We start from the raw sequence: 24,549 nt of genomic DNA on the forward strand, positions 1-24,549 counted from the left end.
GTTTTTATTATACATTTCTTTTTTTAATAGTTTATTGTCAAGTTGGTTTCCATATAACACCCAGTGCTCATCCCCACAAGTGCCCTCCTCCATGCCCATCACCCCTCTTTCCCTCCCCCCACATCAGCCCTCAGTTTGTTCTCGGCATTCAAGTCTCTCATAGTCTGCCTCCCTCCCTCTCCCCCACTATTTTTCCCCTTCTTCTCCCCTTTGGTCTTCTGTTAAGTTCCTCCTAATCCTCCTATACGTGCAAACATGTGGTAGCTGTCCTTCTCTGCCTGACTTATTTTGCTCAGCATAACACCCTCAAGTTCCATCCATGTTGCTACACATGGCCAGATTTCATTCTTTCTCATTGCCATGTAGTATTCCATTGTACAGATAAACCACATCTTGATCCATTCGTCAGTTGATGGACACTTAGGCTCTTTCCATGTTTTGGTTATCATTGAGAGTGCTGCTATGAACATTGAGGTCCATGTGCCCCTATGCATCAGCACTCCTGTATCCCTTGGGTAAATTCCTAGCAATGCTATTGCTGGGTCATAGGGGAGTTCTAATGTTAATTTTATGAGGAACCTCCACACTGTTTTCCAGAGGGGCTGTACCAGTTTACATTCCCACCAACAGTGTAGGAGGGTGCCCGTTTCTCCACATCCTCACCAGCATCTAGAGTCCTCTGATTTGCTCATTTTAGCCACTCTGACTGGCATGAGGTGGTATCTCAGTGTGGTTTTGATGTGTATTTCCCTGATGAGGACGGATACTAAGCATCATTTCATGTGTCTGTTGGCCATCTGGATGTCCTCTTTGGAGAGGTGTCTGTTCATATCTTCTGCCCATTTCTTCACTGGGTTGTTTGTTTTTCGGGTGTGGAGTTGGTGAGTTCCTTACAAATTTTGGATACTAGCCCTTTATCTGGTATGCCATTTGCAACTATCTTTTCCCATTCTGTTGGTTGCCTATTAGTTTTATGGATTGTTTCCTTTGCTGTGCAGAAGCTTTTTATCTTGATGAGGTCCTAATAGTTCATTTTTGCTCTTGATTCCCTTGCCTTTGGGGATGTGTCAAGTAAGAAGTTGCTGTGGTGGAGGTCAAGGAGGTTGTTTCCTGCTTTCTCCTCTAGGGTTTTGGTGGTTTCCTGTCTCACATACAGGTCCTTTATCCATTTTGAGTTTATTTTTGTGCATGGTGTGAGAAAATGATCTAGTTTCATTCTTGTGCATGTTGCTGTCCAGTTCTCCCAGCACCATCTGTTAAAGAGGCTGTCTTTTTTCCATTGGATACTCTTTCCTGCTTTGTCAAAGATTAGTTTGCTGTACTCAATTTTCTTCTTGTTCCGGCAGCCTGTTGACCCGTTTGGGTTCAGGCCACAGGTTCTACCAGCCTTCTGTGCGTTGTGATGTGAGTGTCAGTTTTCATCTTCAGAGTCATGGCCCTGCTATTTAGGTTCTTTTGCAGGTGCAACACCCGGTCTGAGACCTGGGATGTGGTCTCCCTTCAGTTCACAAAGTTTTTGCTAGGATCGGATCCATGCGCATCGCTCAGGGATGAGTGCAGAAGCTCATAAATAACTTTACTGGGACACTTGCTGAAGTTTCTCCTTCTCTATCGTCCCCTTACCGTTTTTTTTGGCTTCTCCTTTTCAGTTATTGAGCCAGAAAAATGAGGTTTTATTTACCTTTCTCTGCTGTGTACGTCCCGTAAATTAACTTGTATACAAGGCCAAGTTATAGAAGGGCACAGAGAAAAAGGAAACCGAGGGAGAAGTTTCACCCCATCCTCTTAGGACCATAGCTCCTTATATCCAGGGGAAGATTTCCCTCTCTTAGTATTCCAGGCACCTGCGAGTCCTTGGATGCAGTTGCGCTTTTCTCCACAGTGGGATTGTCAGGATCTGGGGCATGAGCTAGTGGAGAAAAAGAAAAAGTATTGAGAAACTCTCTGTTTCTTTCTGAGCTTTAGGAGTTCCCCTTTCCTCTGCTGAAGCCAGGACCAGAGGGTCTCTGCACCTGGTGCCTCCCGCCGTGCTTCAGGCTGCCTTGAAATACATCAGGTTAGGGATACCAGAGAAAGACCAGGAACCCGATTCCAGTTTATGGTACCCCAATACTGGCCTCCTTCTCCCGTGCTTTTGCTACTGTTTGACTTCCAGAGTCTTCAAATAGCTGCCTAATCATTCTGTCTAGGTTAGCTCATTACGTTCAGTAGGGGAGAGAGGGTGAGGTCAGCTGACTAGATCTTATTCAGAACGGGAACATGTAACCTATCATGATTTTTTAATTTCAAAATATATTTCAAAAACCTTACAAAATGGAAGTCAAAAGGGAGCACAGTAGAAGGGCCTATTTTCATGTTATAGGGTAGTGTAGTAGGAGAGCAGGATAATTTGAAAGCAATGAGGGTGGAGAGAGAGAGAGCAGCAAGGAGACAGAAGGCCATTGTCAGTGGTGTTTAGAACAGTAATTTGGGCTCTGATGAGAGTGTGTTAAGCCAGGTTTCCCCAGTTTGTAAAACTGACCTTGAATGCGTTAAACTCTGAGCTTCTCTTTCCTTACCTGTGTAATGAAAATCATTGATACCCACCTCACTCAAAATATACAAAGTTCTTGGCACCGCCTAGAGAGTAGGTAAATGATATCTAACATTGAAACCCAGGGAAACTGAGTGTTTTATACATATTATATCAGTTTATTTTGGGGTCTTAATGAATCAGTAGGTAGCCCCACAGCTCTCTCTAGCTATCTGCTGATTTAGAGTACTTTAAATTTTCTCTAAAAAGTATTAAAAATTTTCACTTGAAAAGAATCATGTTTTCTGTTTGCCTCATTCCAGTTAGTTTTAAATAGGAATATAATGATGGTTTCTGTTGGAGAATTTAGAAACATGAGTGGTTTGCTTATTCTTCTCAGTGCTGTGGCTTAGTATTCTGGTGTATTTAAGTATGTAACATATAAACAGTATGTAACTATGTCAGTACGCAATATAGAAAATATAGGTAATAAAGGTAAGTAGTATGTTGTGTATAAATAATTTAACATTTTTCATTAGCTTCTCCATAGCAGGGTTGTAGAAGTAGTATGTGGTCAAGAGAGTTTCATTTTATAATTTATGAGTAGAACAATGTAATAATACAGACTAGTGCAAAAGTGACAAAAATGTGCAGATTAAGGAAACTATATACATGTGAATCAACTAACATTCAAAAAAGCTTTCACATAAAGAAATTTAATTTCTAAATTTATTTAGAATATACAACATCCTTTTTTTTTAATCCAGGGAAACTGATGCCTATAAAATGCATAAATCCTGTGCTCTGTCATGATCCAGAATGTGTAAGCAGTTATATGAGGAAAAATCTCTTCCTTGAAGGGACTGATGTTCTACTTAGTGCTTCCACCAGAATTTAATCCTTTTTAAAGCCCTTACCGTTTCAACACTGTTTACAACTATAGCTGCTGCTAATTTTCTCTCCTCCTATTCCCTTTAAGGTTCCTTACCAGGAAGCCACTCTTCACCCCTCTTCTCCACGCTCTCTCCACCACATGACACCACCTCCAAGACAAAAAAGTGTTTTCATTTTAGTCCAGCAGGTCTGTTGGGCGATGGTAGAATAGGTGAGACCCTTGTAAGTATTACCTTTTATGAACATGATCTCCCCTTCGACCGTTTTCCCAGGGAGGTAGGTTGTGAAGGCCCTTGGAAAGCACTTTGTTCCTGAGCAGTTTATATCATGAGAAATCTTATTGTAGAATTTTTTTTGTGAAATGAATTCTTCAGGGGCACCGGGGTAGGTCAGTTGGTTGAGCGTCTGACTCTTGATTTCGGCTCAGGTCGTGATCCCAGGGTTGTGGGATCGAGCATGGAGCCTGCTTGGGATGCGTTCTCTCTCTCCCTGTCCCTCTCCCTCTCCCTGTCCCTCTCCCTCTCTCCCCCACCTCTCTCCTCCCCTTCCCTCCCCATATGCCCCCTTCCCCACTCGTGTTCTCTCTCTACTATTAAAAAAAAGTATTTAAAAAGAAGTATTTAAAGAAATGAATTCTTCACATACTCATTGTATTCAGTAAAATAAGTAAACTGACTAAGTTTAACATTTATAGCTAACATTATCCATGGTAATATCACATATGAATTAGTGTATTTGTAATCCACAAAATTTATGTTGAGCCAAAATAGATGGATTAATGTAAATGTATCCCCATTACTGTAAGAACAATTCAAAGTCCAGACTTACCTAATTATGAAATGAATTTCATATTCAAAAAGAAGCATATTTGAACTAGTTGTTTCTGCCCTTTGGTGCTACATAAAGACACACATGCATGCGCACACACACAAGACTTGAAACCACATTTTAATAATAGTTATTTTTGGAAGGTTGCCTTAAGAGTTCTCTTCATTTATTTATACTTACTGATGTTTTACAAATGATGATGTTTTACTTTTTAATCAGAAACATATATGTGCTTCTATTTGTAATAGTTTAGCAACTTTTCAAAAACTCTTTAAAGTATAGGTCAGTTCTGAAACTAACCATGCAGAGTTAACAGACTTCATGAATGGAAAGGTACAATTCCCCGTAAAACTGCCGTCACACATAAGATAGCAGCTATAAGTATCAGAGATCTCCGGGTCACCCACACTTCTGCACAGCTGCCTACAGATTTAGGGGTTCTTAGCACCTCAGTTTTGATCATTCACTAGAAGGACTCACAAAATTCTGAATATTACATTTGCATTCAGGTTTTATTTTGAAGGGTAAAAATCAGGACCAGCCAAATAAAGAGACACATTGGGTGAGGTCTTCTAGGGTTTAGATTCTGAAATTTTCATGCCTCTGTTTTGTGGAGTCGGAATGCATCCTCTCCCAATATACACATGTGTTCACCAACCAGAAGCTCGCTCAAGCTTCAAATGCCCGAGTTTTCAATGGGATTTCATTACATAGCCATGGTTATGTGAATCATTGGCAAGTGGTAGAACTAAATCTCCAGCTCCGCTCATCTTCCCAGAGGTCAGGAGATCAGTAAAATATCACTGTCTTAATCACATGGTCATCTTCCTGGTATGATCAGTCCCCATCCAGTGACATCTTAGCATAATCCTAAGTATGATCCAAGGGCCTACCATGATTAATAAGGACATTCCTAGGGCACCTGGGTGGCTCAGTCTATTAAGCATCAGACTTCGGCTAAGGTCATGATCTCATAGTTCATGAGTTTGAGCCCTGCCGAGGGCTCTGTGCTGACAGCTCAGAGCCTGAAGCCTGCTTTGCATTCTGTGTCTCCCTCTCTCTCTCTCTCTGCTTCTCCCCTGCTTGCACTCTGTCTCTCTATCTCAAAACTAAATAAACACTGAAAAAAAAAATAAAGACACTCCTATCACTCGGGAAATCCCAAGGGTTTGGAAGTCTCACCCCAGAGCCGGGGACAAAGGCCAGACAAAATCTTTCACATATATTACTAAGTTATATGTAACAACCGAAAGTGAATAGTCATCACTTACTGTGGAAATGGAAGAAAATTATTAATACGTGAGAGATTAATCAAAGCCTAATATTTCTTTTTAAAGCAAACCATATATACATTCCTAGGACTATTAGCATATTATTTTATATTTGCTCAACATGGATTGTTGTGAAATAAGAGGTTTACAAAGTATGAATGTTTGGAAAAATAACCAACATTAATGTTTGTTAAGAATTTTATCAGAGCTTTCAAATAAATAACTTTTAACCATGTACACATATATTATCTCATATATACCATGAAGTATTACACTAATATAGACATAAACAGTTTTTCATAATGCAGGATAATTTAAAAAATAACTTGATACTTACATCTTGGAGCTGAAATGAATATTGTAATTTTTAGATGTCTTTAACATAACTTTGCTATTTTTAAAGTCCATACTGGATAAATCCATTCATCTCAATAATATAATTAATGTCAATATATTACTAAAAATTAAAAGCAAATCCTGTAGACTTGTAAGATGTACTCTAACTCATTTGTCTTTCATTTAGCTACAAATAGAAAAAAGCCCTCCTGCAATGCTTCCATTTTCTCCTAGTTCTTTCTGATTTGAAACTCATTACAAGCAGCGCTCATAAAATCCTGTCTGCCAGAACCATACTCACTGGTGGCAGAAGATGAGGAGCTCTTGGTGTCAGCTTGAAACCCAGTATAAAGTCTTCACCAGGGATGCTCAGTAACGCCTATTAAATGGCAGAATGACAGACTGCTTTTTTATACTGCATTTAAATGCAGAAATTATTCTTGGTCTCTTCACCAGCTGGTTTATTTTACCTAGTGACATTGTAGTAATAATGCATGTTTGTTGAGGATTTGATATGTGCCAGGCACTGTTTTAAGTGCTATCCGCGTGTACCATTTCATTCTTCACGATAGTTCTGTGAGGTGGATGCAAGTGCCATACTGCCTGTGACACAACGGATAACCCAACAGTAGAATAGTCAGAGTCACGTAGCCATTAGGGATACCTGGGGTCTGTCTCTCTATCTGAGCCGGTGTTCATACTATCTGAAGTGTGCTGGCGTACATCATTTACCAGCCACCAAATCTCTCCTTAGAGTATTCCTACCGTGTATACAAAGGATGTCATCTTGTAGACATTCCAAGTTAAATCTGAAAGGGCAGTTGTGGTAGATGGACTACGACTTTGCAGGAACTAGCTGTTTTTCCTGCCCTTCTAGGAAAAAGCAGAGGAATTGTACAGACAGTGACCTCCTGCTTTCTCTTCTCTCCTCTCACAGTTGAAGGCACTGGAAAGAGGCAGAGCCCAAGGTCCTAGTCTGCATAAGCAAATTTCCAAGGCTTCTTGCCTAGAAAATTGCAAGATTATCATGGGTCTGGAGGCTCCCTTGCCAAGATGCCAGGACAGATTCCAGTAAATATTGAACTGCAAAAGGCTGACCATTTTTCTCAGTTTTGTGAGTGAGGTTTCGGACATCTATGGTATGGCTCTAGAGCTTATGGTCTCATTGAGCTTTACTAGTCTGTCACTGTTTACAGAGGTGGAATGGAAGAGCAGGAGATAGCCCAGCCGCAATGTTGGATGCTGCAGGAGGTGTCCATGTAAATGCTCTCTTGCTGTCAGACTCCATTTATGCTAGGGCTGCCTTGCAGAGCAGCATATGCCTTGTCCTATCCAGCCCATGTTTCCTTTCCCTCTTTATTAGGTTCCAGTTGGCTTCAATTCCCCTGTATGCAGCCTAAGCCCTGAACATGCAAAAGACCTTTGGAATTAATAGCTCTTGGGACCATGTCACGCTAACTTGTTATGGAGACACCATTCAGTCTTTTAATCTGAATTCCATCTGATATAAAGCCAAAACTCAGCCTCTTGTCAACCTATGGCACTTTGTGTCCTTGCCGAGTGACTGGGAAATCTGAAAACAATCCATTGAATGTGAAGGGAGGATTAAGTTACAACATTCATGCTTGTACCAACTGGAAATTACCCTGCCTTATGTAACACTTTGGGTAAAGCCTTATAGTAACATTTTATAACAAAGGGAAGAGAAATTGGGGTGAAAAAGGAAAAGAAACTAGCATCTCAAAGGAGAGGGGAGGTAAACAAATTCTGTGAATCAACGTATATTTGATTTTGATGTTTGTTGCTTTGTAAAACGTTTTTATAAATTGTTTAAAATTTAAGGGTTTTTTTTTTTTTTTTCAAGTTGTTAGTCACTTAAATCAGGCTTGAATTCTAAGTTCTTCCTGGCATGGTTGAGAAGTGTTATTTTTCTTTGCACAAGATCAGCCTCAAAACAAGCCTGAACACAAGGATCACTTGGGCTGTATTAAAAGTACATATTTCCCTGCCCGGACCCAGAGGTACTACTTCATGTTTAGGGTCGAGAATTCTGTATTTCCTCCGTCAAGTTGTTATCTTTTTTTTTTAAATGTTTTTATTTATTTGTGAGAGACAGCATGAGCAGGGGATGGTCAGAGAGAGAGGGAGACACAGAATCTGAAGCAGGTTCCAGGCTCCGAGCTGTCAGCACAGAGCCCAACGCGGGGCTTGAACCCACGAACCGTGATATCATGACCTGAGCCGAAGTCAGACGCTTAACCGACTGAGCCACCCAAGCGCCCCCATCAAGTTTTTATCTTGAACATAAAAAATACTCGAATCTCTATCTTTACTTAAATCCAGCAGTTGTTAAACTTTGCCACTTTTGCACTCTACCGTTTGCCACTATACATAGTTTGAATAGATGATGGACGGAAGGAAGGACGGATGGACGGATGGATAATTCACTTCTTTTCACTAAGGTACTTAATAATCTGATTCCTCTCCATCACTGTTTCCTCATGGTTTCCAGTTTTCAGGATTAAGGTAGAAAGGAAAAGCAGATGTTCAGTTAGACGGTTATTCTCACATATAAATGTCAAATAGTTCTTTTTTTTTATTGTGAAATCATGTCAGACACATGCCTATTTAAACATATATGTACCTTTTAAAGACTAGTAAGAACCCATCACTCCTTTTTCCACCACCCTGTTAGAACTCGACTGGGAGAAACTTGAAGCCCCTGTAGGCACTACTGAACACTTGACCCACACCACATCTCCGTATGTGACTGTTTTCCTGAATTCCCTAACTTTTCTTTAAGGTTTCCCCCATATATGTATCAGAAAAAATAGTTTCATTTCCCACTGTTGAACATTAAAAAAAAATTTTTTTGAATGTTTGTTTATTTTTGAAGGGGAGAGAGAGAGACAAAGCATGAGTAGGGGAGGAACAGAGAGAAAGAAAGACACAGAATCCAGAGTGGGCTTCAGGCTCTGAGCTGTCAGCATAGAGCCCAAAGCAGGGCTCGAACTCACAAACCATGAGATCATGACCTGAGCTGAAGTCGGACGCTTAACTAACTGAGCCACCTAGATGCCCCTCCACTGTTGAACATTCTTAAATGATATAATGTGTTTTCCAATGACTTGCTTTTATTTTTTTGGTTAGTGTTGAAATTTTGAGGTTCATCTCTCTTTGATGTGTATGGCTGTAGTTTATTTTCACTACAGTAAACTCTTGTATCATATGAATGTACCAGAATTTATTTATCCAATGTACCATTGATAGACATTAGGGATATTTTCAATTTAATACGAACAGTGTGTTAACATTTTTGTAATTATGTCCTCTGTACATGTATATGAGTCACTTGAGGGTATATTCCTAGGGGTGTCCAGAATGTTGGACACTAAGATTCTAGAAAGGTGTGGTCATTTTCTAAACACCAGAGGTTACCATCATTGAAGGAATAGGATCCATTCCATGTACTCCTTTGGTTGGCGTGCAGTTGGGTCTGGCTTTTAGGTGTGCCCCAGAATACTTTTTTAGCCTTAAGACACATAGGACTTTGTACAACTAGCTGAAGTTCCAGATGTGAGTGGAAATGGTATAAGGTTGGTGGTACTTGACCCAGGTTTGGCAAGACAGTCATTTGACGTGGATAATCTATACACTGGCTTATGCCTTGGTGGTATTCAATGAGCTGTATTCGGTATCCATATTGACTACTGTCTTATATGGTGATCTAATGTTTCTTTGACATACCTACTCTACATTGATGACTTTCTACTTAGCTCAAACTACACAGATGACCACATTTTGTAATCTAATGAATAGGTCAACACATTGGAAAGAAAATCCAAAAGAAACTTTGAATTTAAAAGTACTTGACTTAAGCAGGGTTGGCCATTTATATATGAGAGAGATAATATGATTAAAGATAATATATGGAAAGTGCTCAACCTGTTGTCTGACATGAGATAAGCATTTGGTAAATTATAGCCTTTGTTGATGTTCTCCCTGTTAATTGTTACCATCCAGAACTCAAAAATCCTAAAATTCCTTTCCCTGATAATAACTTCTTTTTTCTTTTTTTCAATCTTGAATGATTCCTGAAATCTTTCCCCACCCCTTGTTTTAAATGCCATCTCAATATCTGGTATACTTTTCTTGAGTTATTTTCATAATGTTTACATTATCTACTGTTTATTTAAATAAAATAAACTTATTTTGGCCTCTTTTTAAACAAAACATACCTAGTTTGAACTTTTGACTCCTACCCTCCCCAGTCCCCAGCATTTTCCCTACCATCTTCCTCTTGAGTTCAGCTAACGGCATTGCAGTCAACTCAGGTACCTGGCCTGAAAACTGACACTCATCCTTGACTCCTCTCTTTTCCTTAGTCCATCAGAAACTCTTGGAGGTTCTTCTTCTGACCACATTCAACTCTCCTAGTGTTACCTCCCCAGTCTGAGGCAGCATTGGTCTCACCTGGATCACTGCTGCTATCTGTCCTCACTGTGTACATCCACTCTTGTCTCCCCAAGATAAAGTATAATCAGATCTCATCTCTCCACTGATGGAAGTCCAACAAAGATGTCCCTGTTGCAGTTACAACAAATCGCAAATATTTTTCCTCAGCCTTCAGGTGTGCTCAGACTTGTCTCCATCTGTTCCCTCCGTTCTCCTCATTCCTTGTGTCCCAGTCATACCTGACCTTTTTCTCACCCTTTTTTTTTAATGTTTTTTTTTTTTTTTTATTTCTAGGAGAGAGAGAGAGAGAGAGACAGCATGAGCAGGGGAGGGTCAGAGAGAGAGGGAGTCACAGACTGAAACAGGCTCCAGGCTCTGAGCTGGCAGTCAGCACAGAGCCCGACGCGGGGCTCGAACCCACGAACCGCGAGATCATGACCTAAGCGAAAGTCGGACGCTTAACCGACTAAGCCACCCAGGCGCCCCTCTCACCCTTGAGTATTCTGATCTCAGTGCTACCCCAGGGCCCTTGCACGCATTTCCTGTTGTCCTAGACCTCTCTTCCTGCATTTTTAGTGTAATGCCTCCTTTCATAGTTCAAATGCTCAAAGGTTACCTTTTGAGAGAGGCTTTCCCTGAACCTCCTGGAATTGCTATCCATGTTTTTCCTGAACCGTTTACTTGTCTTTATAACTGTACTCCCTCAACTTAATCTGAAATATTTGTTAATGTGTTTTTAATCTCATGCCACTAAAATATAATCTCCAGCATGATGGATGAGTCTTTCTCTGACTTACTACTGTATTTTCAACATCTACAAAATAAGTGTTCAGTAAATATTTATTGGATTAATACAAAATTAATGAAATTTAATTGGAGACAAAAATCACAAAATCGGGGTACCTGGGCAACTCAGTTGTTTAAGCATCTGACTCTTGGTTTCAGCTCAGGTCATGATCTCATGGTTGTTAGATTGAGACCACGTGAAGCTCCATGCTGAGCGTGAAGCCTGCTTGGGATCCTCTCTGTCCCACCCTTGCTTGCTCACGTGGTGTGCTCTCTCAAAATAAATAAATAAACTTAAATCCCCTCCCATAAAACTTGTTACTTGTATCACTAAGTAATAAATCATAGTATATATTTGAGTTGGTGTAAATATATTAGGGCATTAAAACATTTTATTTTTAGTATTCATTAGAAGTATTCAAAAATGTAAGCCAGGTATATAGGTCTTTTGTGAAAAAATTTTATTGTGCTTTATTTCATATGTGAATTATATAACTAAAACTAAATTTAAATTTACTGTCTGTATCTAAATTTAATCTTATTTTTTATTTATTTTTCTTCCATAGTTTATTGTCAAGTTGGTTTCCATGTAACAGCCAGTACTCATCCCCACAAGTGCCCTCCTCCATGCCCATCAACCCCCTTCTCCTCCCCCCCACCCTCATTAGCCCCCAGTTTGTTCTCAGTATTCAAGAGTCTCTCATGGTTTGCCTCCTTCCATCTCCCCAACTATTTTGTCCCCTTCTCCTCCTCCCCCATGATCCTCTGTTAAGTTTCTCCTGATCCACTTATATGTACAAACATTCTGTCCTTCTCTGCCTGACTTATTTCACTCAGCATAACACCCTCGAATTCCATCCACGTAACTATACATGGCCAGATTTCATTCTTTCTCATTGCCATGTAGTATTCCAGTGTAAACATAAACCACATCTTCTTGATCCATTTGTCAGTTGATGGACACTTAGGCTCTTTCCATGATTTGGCTATTGTTGAAAGTGCTGCTGTGAACATTTGGGTCCATGTGCCCCTATGTATCAGTACTCCTGTATCCCTTGGGTAAATTCCTAGCAGTGCTGTTGCCGGGTCTTAGGGGAGTTCTGTTGTTAATTCTTTGAGGAAACTCCACACTGTTTTCCAGAGGCACTGCACCAGTTTACATTCCCACCAACAGTGTAGTAGGGTGCCCTTTTCTCCACATCCTCGCCAGCATCTAGAGTCCTCTGATCATTTTAGTTACTCTGACTGGCATGAGGTGGTATCTCAGCGTGGTTTTGATTTGTATTTCCCTCATGATGATGGACACAGCATCATTTCATGTGTCTGTTGGCCATCTGGATGTCCTCTTTGGAGAAGTGTCTGTTCATATCTTTTGCCCATTTCTGGATTGTTTGTTTTTCAGGTGTGGAGTTTGGTGAGTTCCTTATAGATTTTGGATACTAGCCCTTTATCTGATATGTCATTTGCAACTATCTTTTCCCATTCTGTTGGTTGCCTATTAGTTTATGGATTGTTTCCTTTGCCGTGCAGAAGCTTTTTATCTTGATGAGGTCCTAATAGTTCATTTTTGATCTTGATTCCCTTGCCTTTAGGGATGTGTCAAGTGAGAAATTGCTGCAGTTGAAGTCAAAGAGATTGTTTCCTGCTTTCTCCTGTAGGGTTTTGATAGTTTCCTGTCTCATATTCAGGTCCTTTATCCATTTTGAGTTTATTTTTGTATATGGTGTAGAAAGTGATCTAGTTTCATTCTTGTGCATGTTTTCCAGTTCTTCTCCCACCATTTGTTAAAGAGGCTGTCTTTCTTCCATTGGATACTCTCCTGCTTTGTCAAAGATTAGTTGGCCATACATTTGTGGGTCCAATTCTGAGTTCTCTATTCTATTCCATTGGTCTATGTGTCTGTTTTTGTGCCAATACCATACTGTCTTGATGATTATAGCTTTGTAGTAGAGGCTAGAGTCTGGGATTGTGATGCCTCCTGTTTTGGTTTTCTTCTGCAAATATTACTTTGGGTATTCGGGGTCTTTTGTGGTTCTATAGAAATTTTAGGATAGTTTGTTCTAGCTTTGAGAAGAGATTGCATTTGTGGTGCAACTTTGATTGAGATTGCATTGAATGTGTAGATTGCTTTGGGTAGTATTGACATTTTAACAATATTTATTCTACTGATCCATGTTTTTCCATTTCTTTGTATCTTCAGTTTTCTTCATAAGTTTTCTATAGTTTTCATCGTACAGATCTTTCACATCTTTGGTTAGGTTTATTCCTAGGTATTTTATGGTTTTTTTGTGCAATTGTGAATGGGATCAGTTTCTTGATTTCTCTTTCTGTTGCTTCATTATTGGTATATAAAAATGCAACCAGTTTCTATACATTGATTTTGTACCCTGCAACTTTGCTGAATTCATGGATCAGTTCTAGTAGGCTTCTGGTGGAGTCTGTCGGGTTTTCCAGGTAGAGTATCATGTCATCTGTGAAAAGTGAAAGGTTGACTTCTGACACCTTTTATTTTCTTTTGTTGTCTGATTGCTGAGGCTGGGATTTCCAGCACTGTGTTAAACAACAGTGGTAAGAGTGGACATCCCTGTCGTGTTCCTGATCTCATGGGGAAAGCTCTCAGTTTTTCTCCTTTGAGGATGATACTAGCTATGGGCTTCTCATAGTTTAAGTAAGTTCCTTCTACCCCGACTTTCTCGAGGGTCTTTATTAAGAAGCGATGCTGTATTTTGTCAAATGCTTTTTTTGCATCTATGGACAGAATCATACGGTTTTTATCTTTTCTTTTGTTAATGTGATGTATCACAATTGATTTGCAAATATTGAAACAGCTCTGTAACCTAGGAATAAATCCCACTTGATCATGGTGGATAATTCTTTTTATGTGCTGTTGGATTCAATTTGCAAGTAACTTGTTGGGGATTTTTGCATCTGTATTCATCAAGGATATTGGCCTGTAGTTCTCTTGTTTTGCTAGGTCTCTGTCTAGTTTGGAAATCCGAGTGATGCTGGCTTTGCAGAATGAGTCTGGAAGTTTTCCTTCCATTTCTGTTTTTTTGGAATAGCTTGAGAAGAATGAGTATTAATTCTGATTTAAATGTCTGGTAAAATTCCCCAGGGAAGCCATCTGGCCCAGGGCTCTAATTTTTTTGGAGATTTTTGATAACTGATTCAGTTTCTTCACTAGTAATGAGTCTGTTGAGATTTTCTATCTCTTCCCATTTGCATTTTGGTAGTGTGTGTGTGTGTTTAGGAATTTGTCCATTTCTTCTATGTTGTCCAGTTTGTTGGCATATAATTTTTCATAGTATTCCCTGATAATTGCTTGTATTCTTGAGGGATTGGTTGTAATAAATGAATTTTCATTTGTGATTTTGTCTATTTGGGTGGTCTCTTCTTTTCTGAAAAGCCTGGCTAGAGGTTTATCTATTTTGTTTATTTTTTCAAAAAACCATCTCTTAGTTTCATTGATCTGCTCAACTGGTATTTTTGGATTTTGTATTGTTTATTTCTCCCCTTATTTTCATTATTTCTCATCTTCTGCTGGGTTTGGGGTGCTCTTGTTCTCCTTCTCGTTCCTTTAGGTGTGCTGTTAGATTTTGTATTTGAGCTTTTTTTTGTGTGTCTTGAAATATGCCTAGAGTGCAACATACTTTCCTCTTAGGACTGCCTCTGCCACATCCCAGAGTTTGGATTGTTGTGTTTTCATGTTCATTTGTTTCCATGTATTTTTTAATTTCTTCTCTAATTGCCTGATTGGCCCATTCATTTTTTAGTAGGGTGTTCTTTAACCTCCATGTTTTTGGAGGTTTTCCAGACTCCTTCCTGTGGCTGATTTCAAGTTTCATAGCATTGTGATCTGAAAGTGTGCATGGTATAATCTCAATTCTTTTATATTTCTTGAGGGCTGTTTTATGTCCTAGTATGTGATCTATCTTGGAGAATGTGCTATGTGCACTTGAGAAGAAAGTGAATTCCATGGCCTCAGGATGTAGAGTTTTAAATATATCTGTCAAATCCATCTGGTCCAATGTGTCATTCAAATCCATTGTTTCTTTATTGATTTTCTGTCTAGTTGATCTGTCCATTGCTGTAAATGGAGTATTAAAGTCCCCTGCTGTTAGCAAATTCTTATCCATAAGATTGTTTCTGTTTCTGATTAATTGTTTTATATATTTAGGTACTCCCATATTTGCTGCATAGACTTTTATAATTGTTAGTGTTTCCTGATGAATAGATCGTGTAATTATTACATCATGCCCTTCTTCATCCCTTGTTACTGCCTTTACTTTAAAGTCCAGTTTGTCTGATATAAGTATGGCTACTCGGGCTTTCTTTTGACTTCCAGTAGCATGATTCATATTTCTCTACCCCCTTACTTTCAATCTGAAGATGTCCTCAGGTCTAAAAATGAGTCTCTTGTAGACAGCAAATAGATGGGTTCTATATTTTTTATCCATTATGATAACCCTATGTCTTTTGGTTTGAGCATTTAGTCCATTGACATTCAGTATTATTGAAAAGTATGGGCTTAGAATCATTGTGTTCTCTGTATGATTTATGCATAGTGGTGTCTCTGGTACCTTGTGTTCCTTGACAACATTTCTCTCATAGAGTTCCCCTTAGGATTTCTGGTATGGCTGGTTTAGTGGTGATGAATTCTTTCCATTTTTTCTTTGGGAAGACCTTTATCTCTCCTTCTATTCTAAATGACAGGCTTGCTGGATAGAGGATTCTTGGCTGCATATTTTTTCTGTGCATCACATTGAAGATTTCCTTCCATTCCTTTCTGGCCTGCTAAGTTTCAGTAGATGGGTTGTAACCACTCTGATAGGTCTCCCTTTGTATGTTAGGGCCCTTTTATCCCTAGCTGCTTTCAGAATTCTCTCTTTGTCCTTATATTTTGCCAGTTTCGTTATGATATGTCATGCAGAAGATCGATTCAAGTTATATCTGAGGGGAGTTCTCTGTGCCTCTTGAATTTCAAAGTCTATTTCCTTTTCCAGGTTGGAGGAGTTCTCAGCTATATTTTGTTCAAGTACCCCTTCGGTGCCTTTCTCTCTCTCTTCCTCTTCTGGAATTCCTATGATACGGATATTGTTCTGTTTTATTTTATCACTTACTTCTTGAATTCTCCTTTCATATTCCTGAATCAGTTTATCTCTCTTTTTCTTGGCTTCCTCTTTTTCTATAATTGTGTCTTCTGATTCACCTATTCTCCTCTCTGCCTCTTCAATCCGTGTATTGGATGCCTCCATTTTATTCACCTCATTTATAGCATTTTTTAATTCATCACAACTATTTTTAAGGTTCATAGTCTTTGTAGCAATAGCTGCTCTGATGTCTTTCATGCCTTTTTCAATCTCAGTGATTAATTTTATGACTATTGTTCTAAAATCTTGTTCAGTTATGTTGCTTATATCTGTTTTGAGCAGTTCTTTGGCTGTCACTTCTTCATGAAATTTCTTTAGAGGAGAGTTCTTCTGTGTCATCATTTAGGCTAGATTTCTGTCTCTTGTCAGTTTTAAAAGCTTGTTACCTGCAAGTACTGCTATATTAAAGAAGGCTCATTGACTGTCCAGGGACTATTCATTCAGGAAGTGTTTTTTAATTAATTAATTATTTTTAATTTATTTCTAGGAGAGAGAGAGAGACACAGCATGAGCATGGGAGGGTCAGAGAGAGAGGGAGTCACAGACTGAAACAGGCTCCAGGCTCTGAACTGGCAGTCAGCACAGAGCCCAACACAGGGCTCGAACCCACAAACTGCGAGATCATGACCTAAGCGAAAGTTGGACACTTAACCGACTAAGCCACCCAGGCGCCCCCCAGGAAGTGTTCTTTTAATGGTGTTTCTTGGTCTCTCTTGTTGAGACTTTGGTTATTTTATTTCCCTACTCATAGTGGTATTTGGGACTCTCCACCATGTTTACTTTGGCTTGTTTCTTGAGGTAGCCCTGAAAAGGAAAACAGACAAACGCACAGGGAACAAAGGCATGCAAATGCACAGACAAATCCAACAAACAAGCACACTGAAAGGGAAAAAGAAAAAAGGAAGAAAAAAAGAAAGAAGAGACAAAAGACAGTCAAAAAGCATAAAACCAGACTTCCCAGATACAAATGAAGAGCAGGGTGTATTCAGTGCTGTTGGAAGAGCATGTACAAAGAGAAATGACAGGGAAAGGGAGGAAGCAAAACTGGGCAATGACCAGGCAGAGAGACTAAGAGGCTTAATTCAGAGAGAAAGAGGAGAATATGGTAGGAGGCGAGGAGAAAGAAACGAAGATAATGTTACCCAAAGAAACTATACAGTCTGATTAGTCCAGAGTGAGAGAGAGAGAGATAGGAAGATAATGATGGAAGTGTAGAGTATGCATCTAGAGAATGCGTTAAATGTGACCGTTTAAGCAAACCAGTGACCAGAGTGCCCAGTCCAGCAGAGGAGACGGATAAGAATGAGATAAGGAAAAATATATCTGAATAGAAAAATTGATCTAGAATTAATCACGGCAGTGCATCCATGTTGGTCATGCCGAGGGCTCTGGTTAAAAAATAAATAAATAAAAAATAAAAAGCTGCCCTCCAGTGCTGATGGGCATGGTTTGGTATAGTCAGGTCTCACCTCCACTGCATTCCCACAGGCTGCTCCCTGAGGCCCCTCCTTGGTGGCTGTGGGGAGAAAAATGGTGGTGCCCCGCCCAGTCCCTTCTCGAACTAAGTGTTGCAAATCACTCTTTTGTGTCCTATCTTTCTGTGCCGCAGGAATAGCCAAGGTGGGCAGTGTTCTGTGCCCTAAGCCCAACCTCGTTTCCATATCTTTGTCCACGCACTTTATTGATACTACCCAAAATGTAATCCCGCATGCTGGGCCGCTTCCCAGCCGGGGATGGAGCCAAGAGAGCAGTGGAGCAGTTTCTTCTGGCGCCACCTGGGACCAGGGCATCCAGCCCAAAGACAGCGCCACAGCTAGAACCGGGATCCCTCTCTGAACGCCTCTGGGTTAGAGATGGGATGATAGGATCCCTCTCTGTCCTGGGCCGAGGTGTTTCTCTTCTCCAGGGACAGTGCTATGAGTATTTTTAGCTGCTCTTTCTCTTCCCTGGGGAGAAGGGGACTCCCTCCCCTCCATGTCTCCGGGTCCGGCCTGTTTCTATCTTCCCCAGTTCACAGTCATGTGTCTAGGAGGCTGTCTTCTTAGTGGACTCTGTCTCTTTTCCTACCAGACTCCCGCGGTTCAGTGTCCAATGGTATCAGGATTTGTCCGTTTGAGAGATGTGGGCGAGTGAAATGTATGGAGCTCCATACTTCTGTGCCATCTTGCCTCCTTATCTGTATCTAAATTTAAAACTTAAAAATTCGACATGTTTTTAAGTCCAACTCCACTAGTTATAAGCTCCAGGTGTGCCCATCTGGTTTACTGCTGTAGCTGCTTTGTTTTCCTCTATTTTATTTTCATTCCAGTATAGTTCACATACAGCATCATATTAATTTCATACTGCTGTCTTTTCAACATCCACAATAGTGCCTGACACATAATAGGTGCTCAGTAAGTGTTTGTTGAATTAATGAAGGAATGAATGAAAGGTAACAGACAGCTTAAAAAATTACAGATTTTTACATGTATCACTAAGTAATAAGAGTAACCATATATCTATCATAAGGTATTAAAATGTTTTATTTTGGGGGTGCCTAGGTGGCTCTGTCAGTTAAACGTTCAACTTCGGCTTAGGTCATGATCTCACGGTTCGTGAGTTTGAGCCCCACACCGGGCTCTCTGCTGTTAGCACAGAGCCTGCTTCGGATCCTCTGTCTGCCTCTCTGCCCCTCCCCTGCTTATTTTCTCTCTCTCTCTTTCAAAATAAATAAAAAAATGTTTTATTTTTCAGGACTAAGTGGAATTCTTCAAAATGTCAGGTAAATTTTTATGAATAAATTTTAATATGCTTTATTTTCAATTTTTTTTTCTTAAAAAATTGGAGTTTATTTCCTTTTGAGTTTAAAAAAAATTTTTTTTAGTATTTGGAGAAAACATGTATGTGTTCATTTATACATGTGAACATTTCTATCTGCCTTTGACAGAAAAGGATTCCAAGGGATTTATACAGGCACATATGTACTGAAAGATCTCTAAAATACGTGGGGAAAATTAAGTAAGAAAAGAATAAGAAAATAAGTCTGCAAAGAGGGGTATAGTAATCATTAGCCTGCCCGCATAGAGGAGGGCTCCGAAGCCGGCCCTGCAGTTTCCAGCAACGCAGGAGATGGCCGGAGACCAGAACCACCACTGAATGGGATTTGGGTTTTTCTTGTGATAAAAGTCAGTTAGTTAATGGATTCAGAATTTTTCCTCGTAGGGAATACAAGGGGACAAGATAGCATCATGGAAAGTGAGTTCAGTTCCTTCCTTGCAGCAATTACAGCAAGCAAGATTGCTTTTACTGGCGGTGTAGATTAAACCACCTCTAATGGAGTTGTGTGTGGTACCACTGCACTGTAAGCCATTGTTATTCATCATGTTATGTTTTGAATTTATTTAAACCCAGTCATTTTCCAAAAAAAGGTTAGGGAAAAAATAAGGGTCACTCTGTATATGACTCTGTATTCCCTAACATATAGTGGGGCAAACAGTTTTTGCAAGTGTGCAAGGAGTTCGTGTAGGTGGGAGTCAGCCTGAAGTCAGCCGGACCACCAGCATGAAAGTGTGCTGCTTTGATCATAGCACAATGTGCATAATTGCTTAGTTTTTTAAAAAAAAACCTGTAGTCAGCCTGAAAATTTCTCAATATATATTAACAGGTTAAAATCTAATATACATAGTGAATTATGTGTCCTTATAAGAGTGTATTTCATATTAGTTATATTCATGGACAAGAAAAAATGAGTATATCTTGTTATTACCTTATCACTTCCATTCTGAATCAAGGCCCCTCCCTCTTCCCAGGTGTCATCCCCACAGCCCCTGAGCAGCCTGCAGAGGAGAAGTCTCCCAGTCAAAGGCCTGATGCGCCTCCTGACTACAATTCCCATTTTGTACCAGGTGGGTTAAATAATCAGAAAGGTTCTTTCAGCTCTTCAGAAAACCATAATAATAGTTAAGATTGCTTTGAAGAGTAATTAATTGAGTGATTCAGTAAATAAGTATTGAATGTCTCCAGGATGCCAAGTAGTTTACCAGATGTCAATTAGAATATATTTGTAGGCTACTGAGGAAGGAAATTGTACAAGTACTGATGGCATTCTCTTTGCTCCGTTATGAAAATATGAAGAGAATGTTGTAGGGCCAAGATGACAGTAACTGGCTCTGACGAGGATTTGAGGGAAGACCTAACTGAGGTAGTCAGATTTTTCTGGCTTGATGAGGAATTTCTCACTCAAAGAAAAGGAGGAAGGGACCATGCCTGGCAGGAAGAACTATCTGTACATGACTAACAGACACATGAAAAAATGTTCAACATCACTCATCATCAGGGAAATACATATCAAAACCACAATGAGATACCACCTCACACCCATCAGAGTAGCTAAAATTAACTCAGGCAATGACAGATGTTGTTGAGGATGCGGAGAAAGAGGAACTCTTTTGCACTGTTGGTGGGAATGCAAACTGGCACAGCCGCTCTAGTAAACAGTATGGAGGTTCCTCAGAAAGTTAAAAATAGAACTACCCTGTGACCCAGCAATGCACTACTAGGCATTTATCCAAGGAATTTAGGTGTGCTGTTTCAGGGGGCACATGCACCCCCAGTGTTTATAGCAGCACTATCGACAATAGCCATAATATGGAAAGAGCCCAGTGTCCACTGATGGAGAGATGAATGGATAAAGAAGATGTAGTATATAGACACAACGGAGTATTACTCTGCAATCAGAAAGAATGAAATCTTGCCATTTGCAACAACATGGATGGAACTAGAGGGTATTATGCTAAACGAAATTAAGTCAGTCAGAGAAAGACAAATATATGACTTCATTCATATGAGGAATTTAAGATACAAAACAGATGAACATAAGAGAAGGGAAGCAAAGATAATATAAAAGCAAGGAGGGGGACAAAACCTAAGAGACTTTTAAAATACAGAGAACAAACAGGGTTGCTGGAGGGGCTGTGGGGCAGCTGGGCAGATGGGCTAAGTGGGTAGGGGGAATTAAGACACTTTTTTGGGATGATCCACTAAATCCACAATGTTGACAGTCCTAAATTATAATCATGCTGTATCTGACCATTCTCTAAATGTATTTCAGTGACTGTCAACATGATCTACATAATCTGTCGTATATTCATGGGTCACTTTGTATCCAAGAACCTACATTCCATTAGAACAGAGACACTACCATTTCTTCTTTTTTTTTTTTTTTAAACATATATTTGTTTTGAAAGAGAGGGTGAGAGAGCTTGAGCAGGGGATGACAGAAAGAGGGAGAGAGAAAATCCCAAGCAGGCTCTGCAGTGTCAGCTCAGAGCCTGATGTGGGGCTCAAACTCACGAACTGTGAGCCCATGACTTGAGCTGAAACCAAAGTTGGACACTTAACCAACCAAGCCACCCAGGCATCCCTCTACTCTTTCTAAGTAACATTGATTATAAACCATGTTCTGCTTGTCTGGGAAAGTGTCTCTTCCTCTCTGTGTCAAAAAAATTAGCATGATATTAGAAGATATGTCATTCAAATCAAATGACTGGATAAATTGAAAAACATTATGGTATAGAGCATAAAACTGAATTTTCGGTTATGAAATACAGTAACAAAAATTCATTGTGATCGCCACCTAGTGGCTGTACTATGTATATATCTATGACAACAGATGGAAATTATGTCCCTGTAATTCACATAAAGGAACTTGAAATACTGTAAAGTATTTATCTTTAATTAATTGTTAAAGTTCAATTATTTAATTTCTACTTGCATTATAGTACTGGACATGTGTTCCCACTGAAAATAATTTTGTACCAAATGTGTTTAAGAGAAGAATTAATAAAGACACTTTTGTTTTGTGTAGTTGATTTAACGAAAAGAAATGACATAATTTATTTTTTTATTTAACATTTTTTAATGTTTATTTATTTTTGAGACAGAGCAGGGAAGGGGCAGAGAGCAAGGGGACAGAGGATTTGAAGCAGGTTCCCTCTCTCTCTGCCCCTCCCCTTCTCAAGCTCTTTCACACACTCTCTCTCTCTCAAAATAAAGAAATAAGCATTAAAAAAAAAAGAAGAAATGGTAGTGTCTCTGTTCTAATGGAATCTAGATTCCTGGATAGAGAGTGAACAATGAATATATTATATAGATCACTTTGACAGTTACTGATGCAAATTTAGACAAATGGTCAGATACAGAGAGCCCCATATTGGGGCTCAAGCTCATGAACTATAAAATCATGATCCCAGCCAAAATTGAGAGTCAAACGCTTAACCAAACGAGCCACCAAGGCTCTCCTATAATTTCTTGAAATAAAAAAGGGTGATAATATTCAAAATAAGTGAGAAAACAGAAATCTCACAAAAGGGAATATAATATGCTTTCTTTATTACGCATAATTCAATCATGTTTTATCCTTTTGTTAACAAACACCTGTGAATAATACATACAACAGAAACCATTCGATTACATAAATGTGTATATATAATTTTGCTTAGAAATATATTCTATGCTGAATAGCCCCGTAACCTAAATTAAAATTTTCTAATTTATTGATCCTCAAATTTCATTACATGATATGCTTTATGTTAAAAAATTACACGGTTGGGGTGCCTGGGTGACTCACTAGGAGTGTCCAGCTTGGGCTGAGGTCATGATCTAGCCATTCATGAGTTTGAGCCCCACACCAGGCTCACTGCTGTCAGTGCAGAGCCTGCTTCAGATCCTCTGCCATCCTCTCTCTACTTCTCCACCGCTCGTTCTCACTATTTCACCTGCTCTCTAAAAAATAACATTTTTTAAAACTCATATGGTTAATATTACAAGAATTAAGCAACTCACTCAAGTGATAAAACAGTATTTTTAAGATAGTTTATATGACTTTCAGTTGCATTGTTTTAAATAGTTCAGGAAAAGGGAGGAAGGATATCTGATTTCCAGTCTAATTTGGGTGCTCTGCAACACAGTTCTTACAGGAATTGAAGTATATTCTTCATGACAATCTGAAACATGTATTTTCTTCTGCTTTGTTCTAAAGACACAGATATTTTTGTTTCTGTTTTTTCCTTATGTAGCTCAAATTTGACATTGTTTCTAGTTACTGTTATTTTTCTTTTAGTCTCTCCTGATTAGTCTCTCTCAAGACCTGTTATGTCCCCTGTCCTTAAAAACTGGTATTCCCCAGAGTTGGTACACTCCCCTGCCCCGCCTTGTCTCCTTTCACCTGTTCCATTCACCTAACCTTTTATAAAGCCCTCCTGCATGATCTCTGTAATTTGTTTGCCTTTAGCCACCTAAGACTTCTTTAGCCCCCATGCATCTCAGTCTCCTGTGCTCTGAACTTGCATTTCCAGCTGCCTGTAGCTCACTTCCCCTGGAAGGACCCTGGATCTCAAGCTCAGTGGTCTGCAGTTCAGCTTGGGCATCTTGCTCCGAAACACACTCCCTCTATTCTTTCCCTCTTCTGGAGGCTACAGGGACCCAGGTCAGAATGTGGGAATCTTTCCTCATATCCAGTCTGTTACTGAGAGGGAACTGCTTATCTTCTTCCACTTACTACTTCCTGCATTCCAGACCTCCTTGCCTTCCATCGGCATTCTGGCAGGCACCTCCTGCCTAATCCAGCCTCATCCACAAAGGTTCTCAGTGTGAGTCCAGTGACTTCACTTTCTGTTTTATTGGCATACGGTTTAGGTTCTTTGCATAGAGTATAGATCCTTCATAATCTTCACTCCCCTCCTTTCTTCTAGCTGTGTCTGCTAAATCTCCACACATAACCTTGCCCCCCCTGCAATGCTGGGTTTCCCCCCTACAACTGTTCATTTTGCACCTACTCTCCCCGTAAAACCGTTGCTGCTTGTGGACGTGCCAGCTGGGTCTACCACGTCAGCAGTAGCACCACAGGGTACCTCCTTTGCCTGCGTTAGGCGCTGCTCCTCTCTAATCTCTTCAAACAGTGTGAGTCCACCTCTAATCACACAAATTACTTGCTTCTTGATAACCATTCTCTTTATTTTTTAATCTGTGTATTTTCTCCAGAACTGAATGTCCTTGAAGACAGATGTGTCTTTCTGTCTCTGGCAGCAGGCACAGAAGCAGGTCCTTGAAATGAGCTTGTGGGATGTTTCCCAAATAAAGGAATGTTTGATTTATTTCATGGCCTTATTTTCAGAGAGTATTGGCAGAAAGGGTTCTACAATTCATGATGCTCACGAGTGGGGTTTTTATGAGTAACCAAAATGTCCCAGACTTCATGAGCTTCAAAAGCCACTCTTCCCATTAATGCCCAAATCACCAGAATCTGACCCTTGGTCCAATTTGCCTTACTGGAAGTGCT

The 24,549-nt window shown here is 39.8% G+C and overlaps 1 protein-coding gene across 2 annotated transcripts in view; it reads left to right on the top strand.

Moving 5' to 3' along the window:
• Positions 1 to 24,549, top strand: part of LOC120219640 (phospholipid scramblase 4) — a 58,846-nt gene that overhangs the window by 15,950 nt on the left and 18,347 nt on the right. The window contains exons 1-3 of one of the 2 annotated variants that reach the window (XM_039216487.1): positions 3,604 to 3,628; positions 18,966 to 18,993; positions 20,021 to 20,116. In XM_039216487.1, the coding sequence (XP_039072418.1) occupies positions 18,987 to 18,993; positions 20,021 to 20,116 (103 nt within the window). In that variant the 5' untranslated portion in view covers positions 3,604 to 3,628; positions 18,966 to 18,986. Of the gene's footprint in view, positions 1 to 3,603; positions 3,629 to 18,965; positions 18,994 to 20,020; positions 20,117 to 24,549 lie in introns of those variants that run through there. The other variant, XM_039216486.1, reaches the window with a different exon arrangement.

Source organism: Hyaena hyaena, unplaced genomic scaffold, assembly GCF_003009895.1.
Source record: "Hyaena hyaena isolate Hyena2069 unplaced genomic scaffold, ASM300989v1 scaffold_636, whole genome shotgun sequence".
NCBI lineage: Eukaryota > Metazoa > Chordata > Mammalia > Carnivora > Hyaenidae > Hyaena > Hyaena hyaena.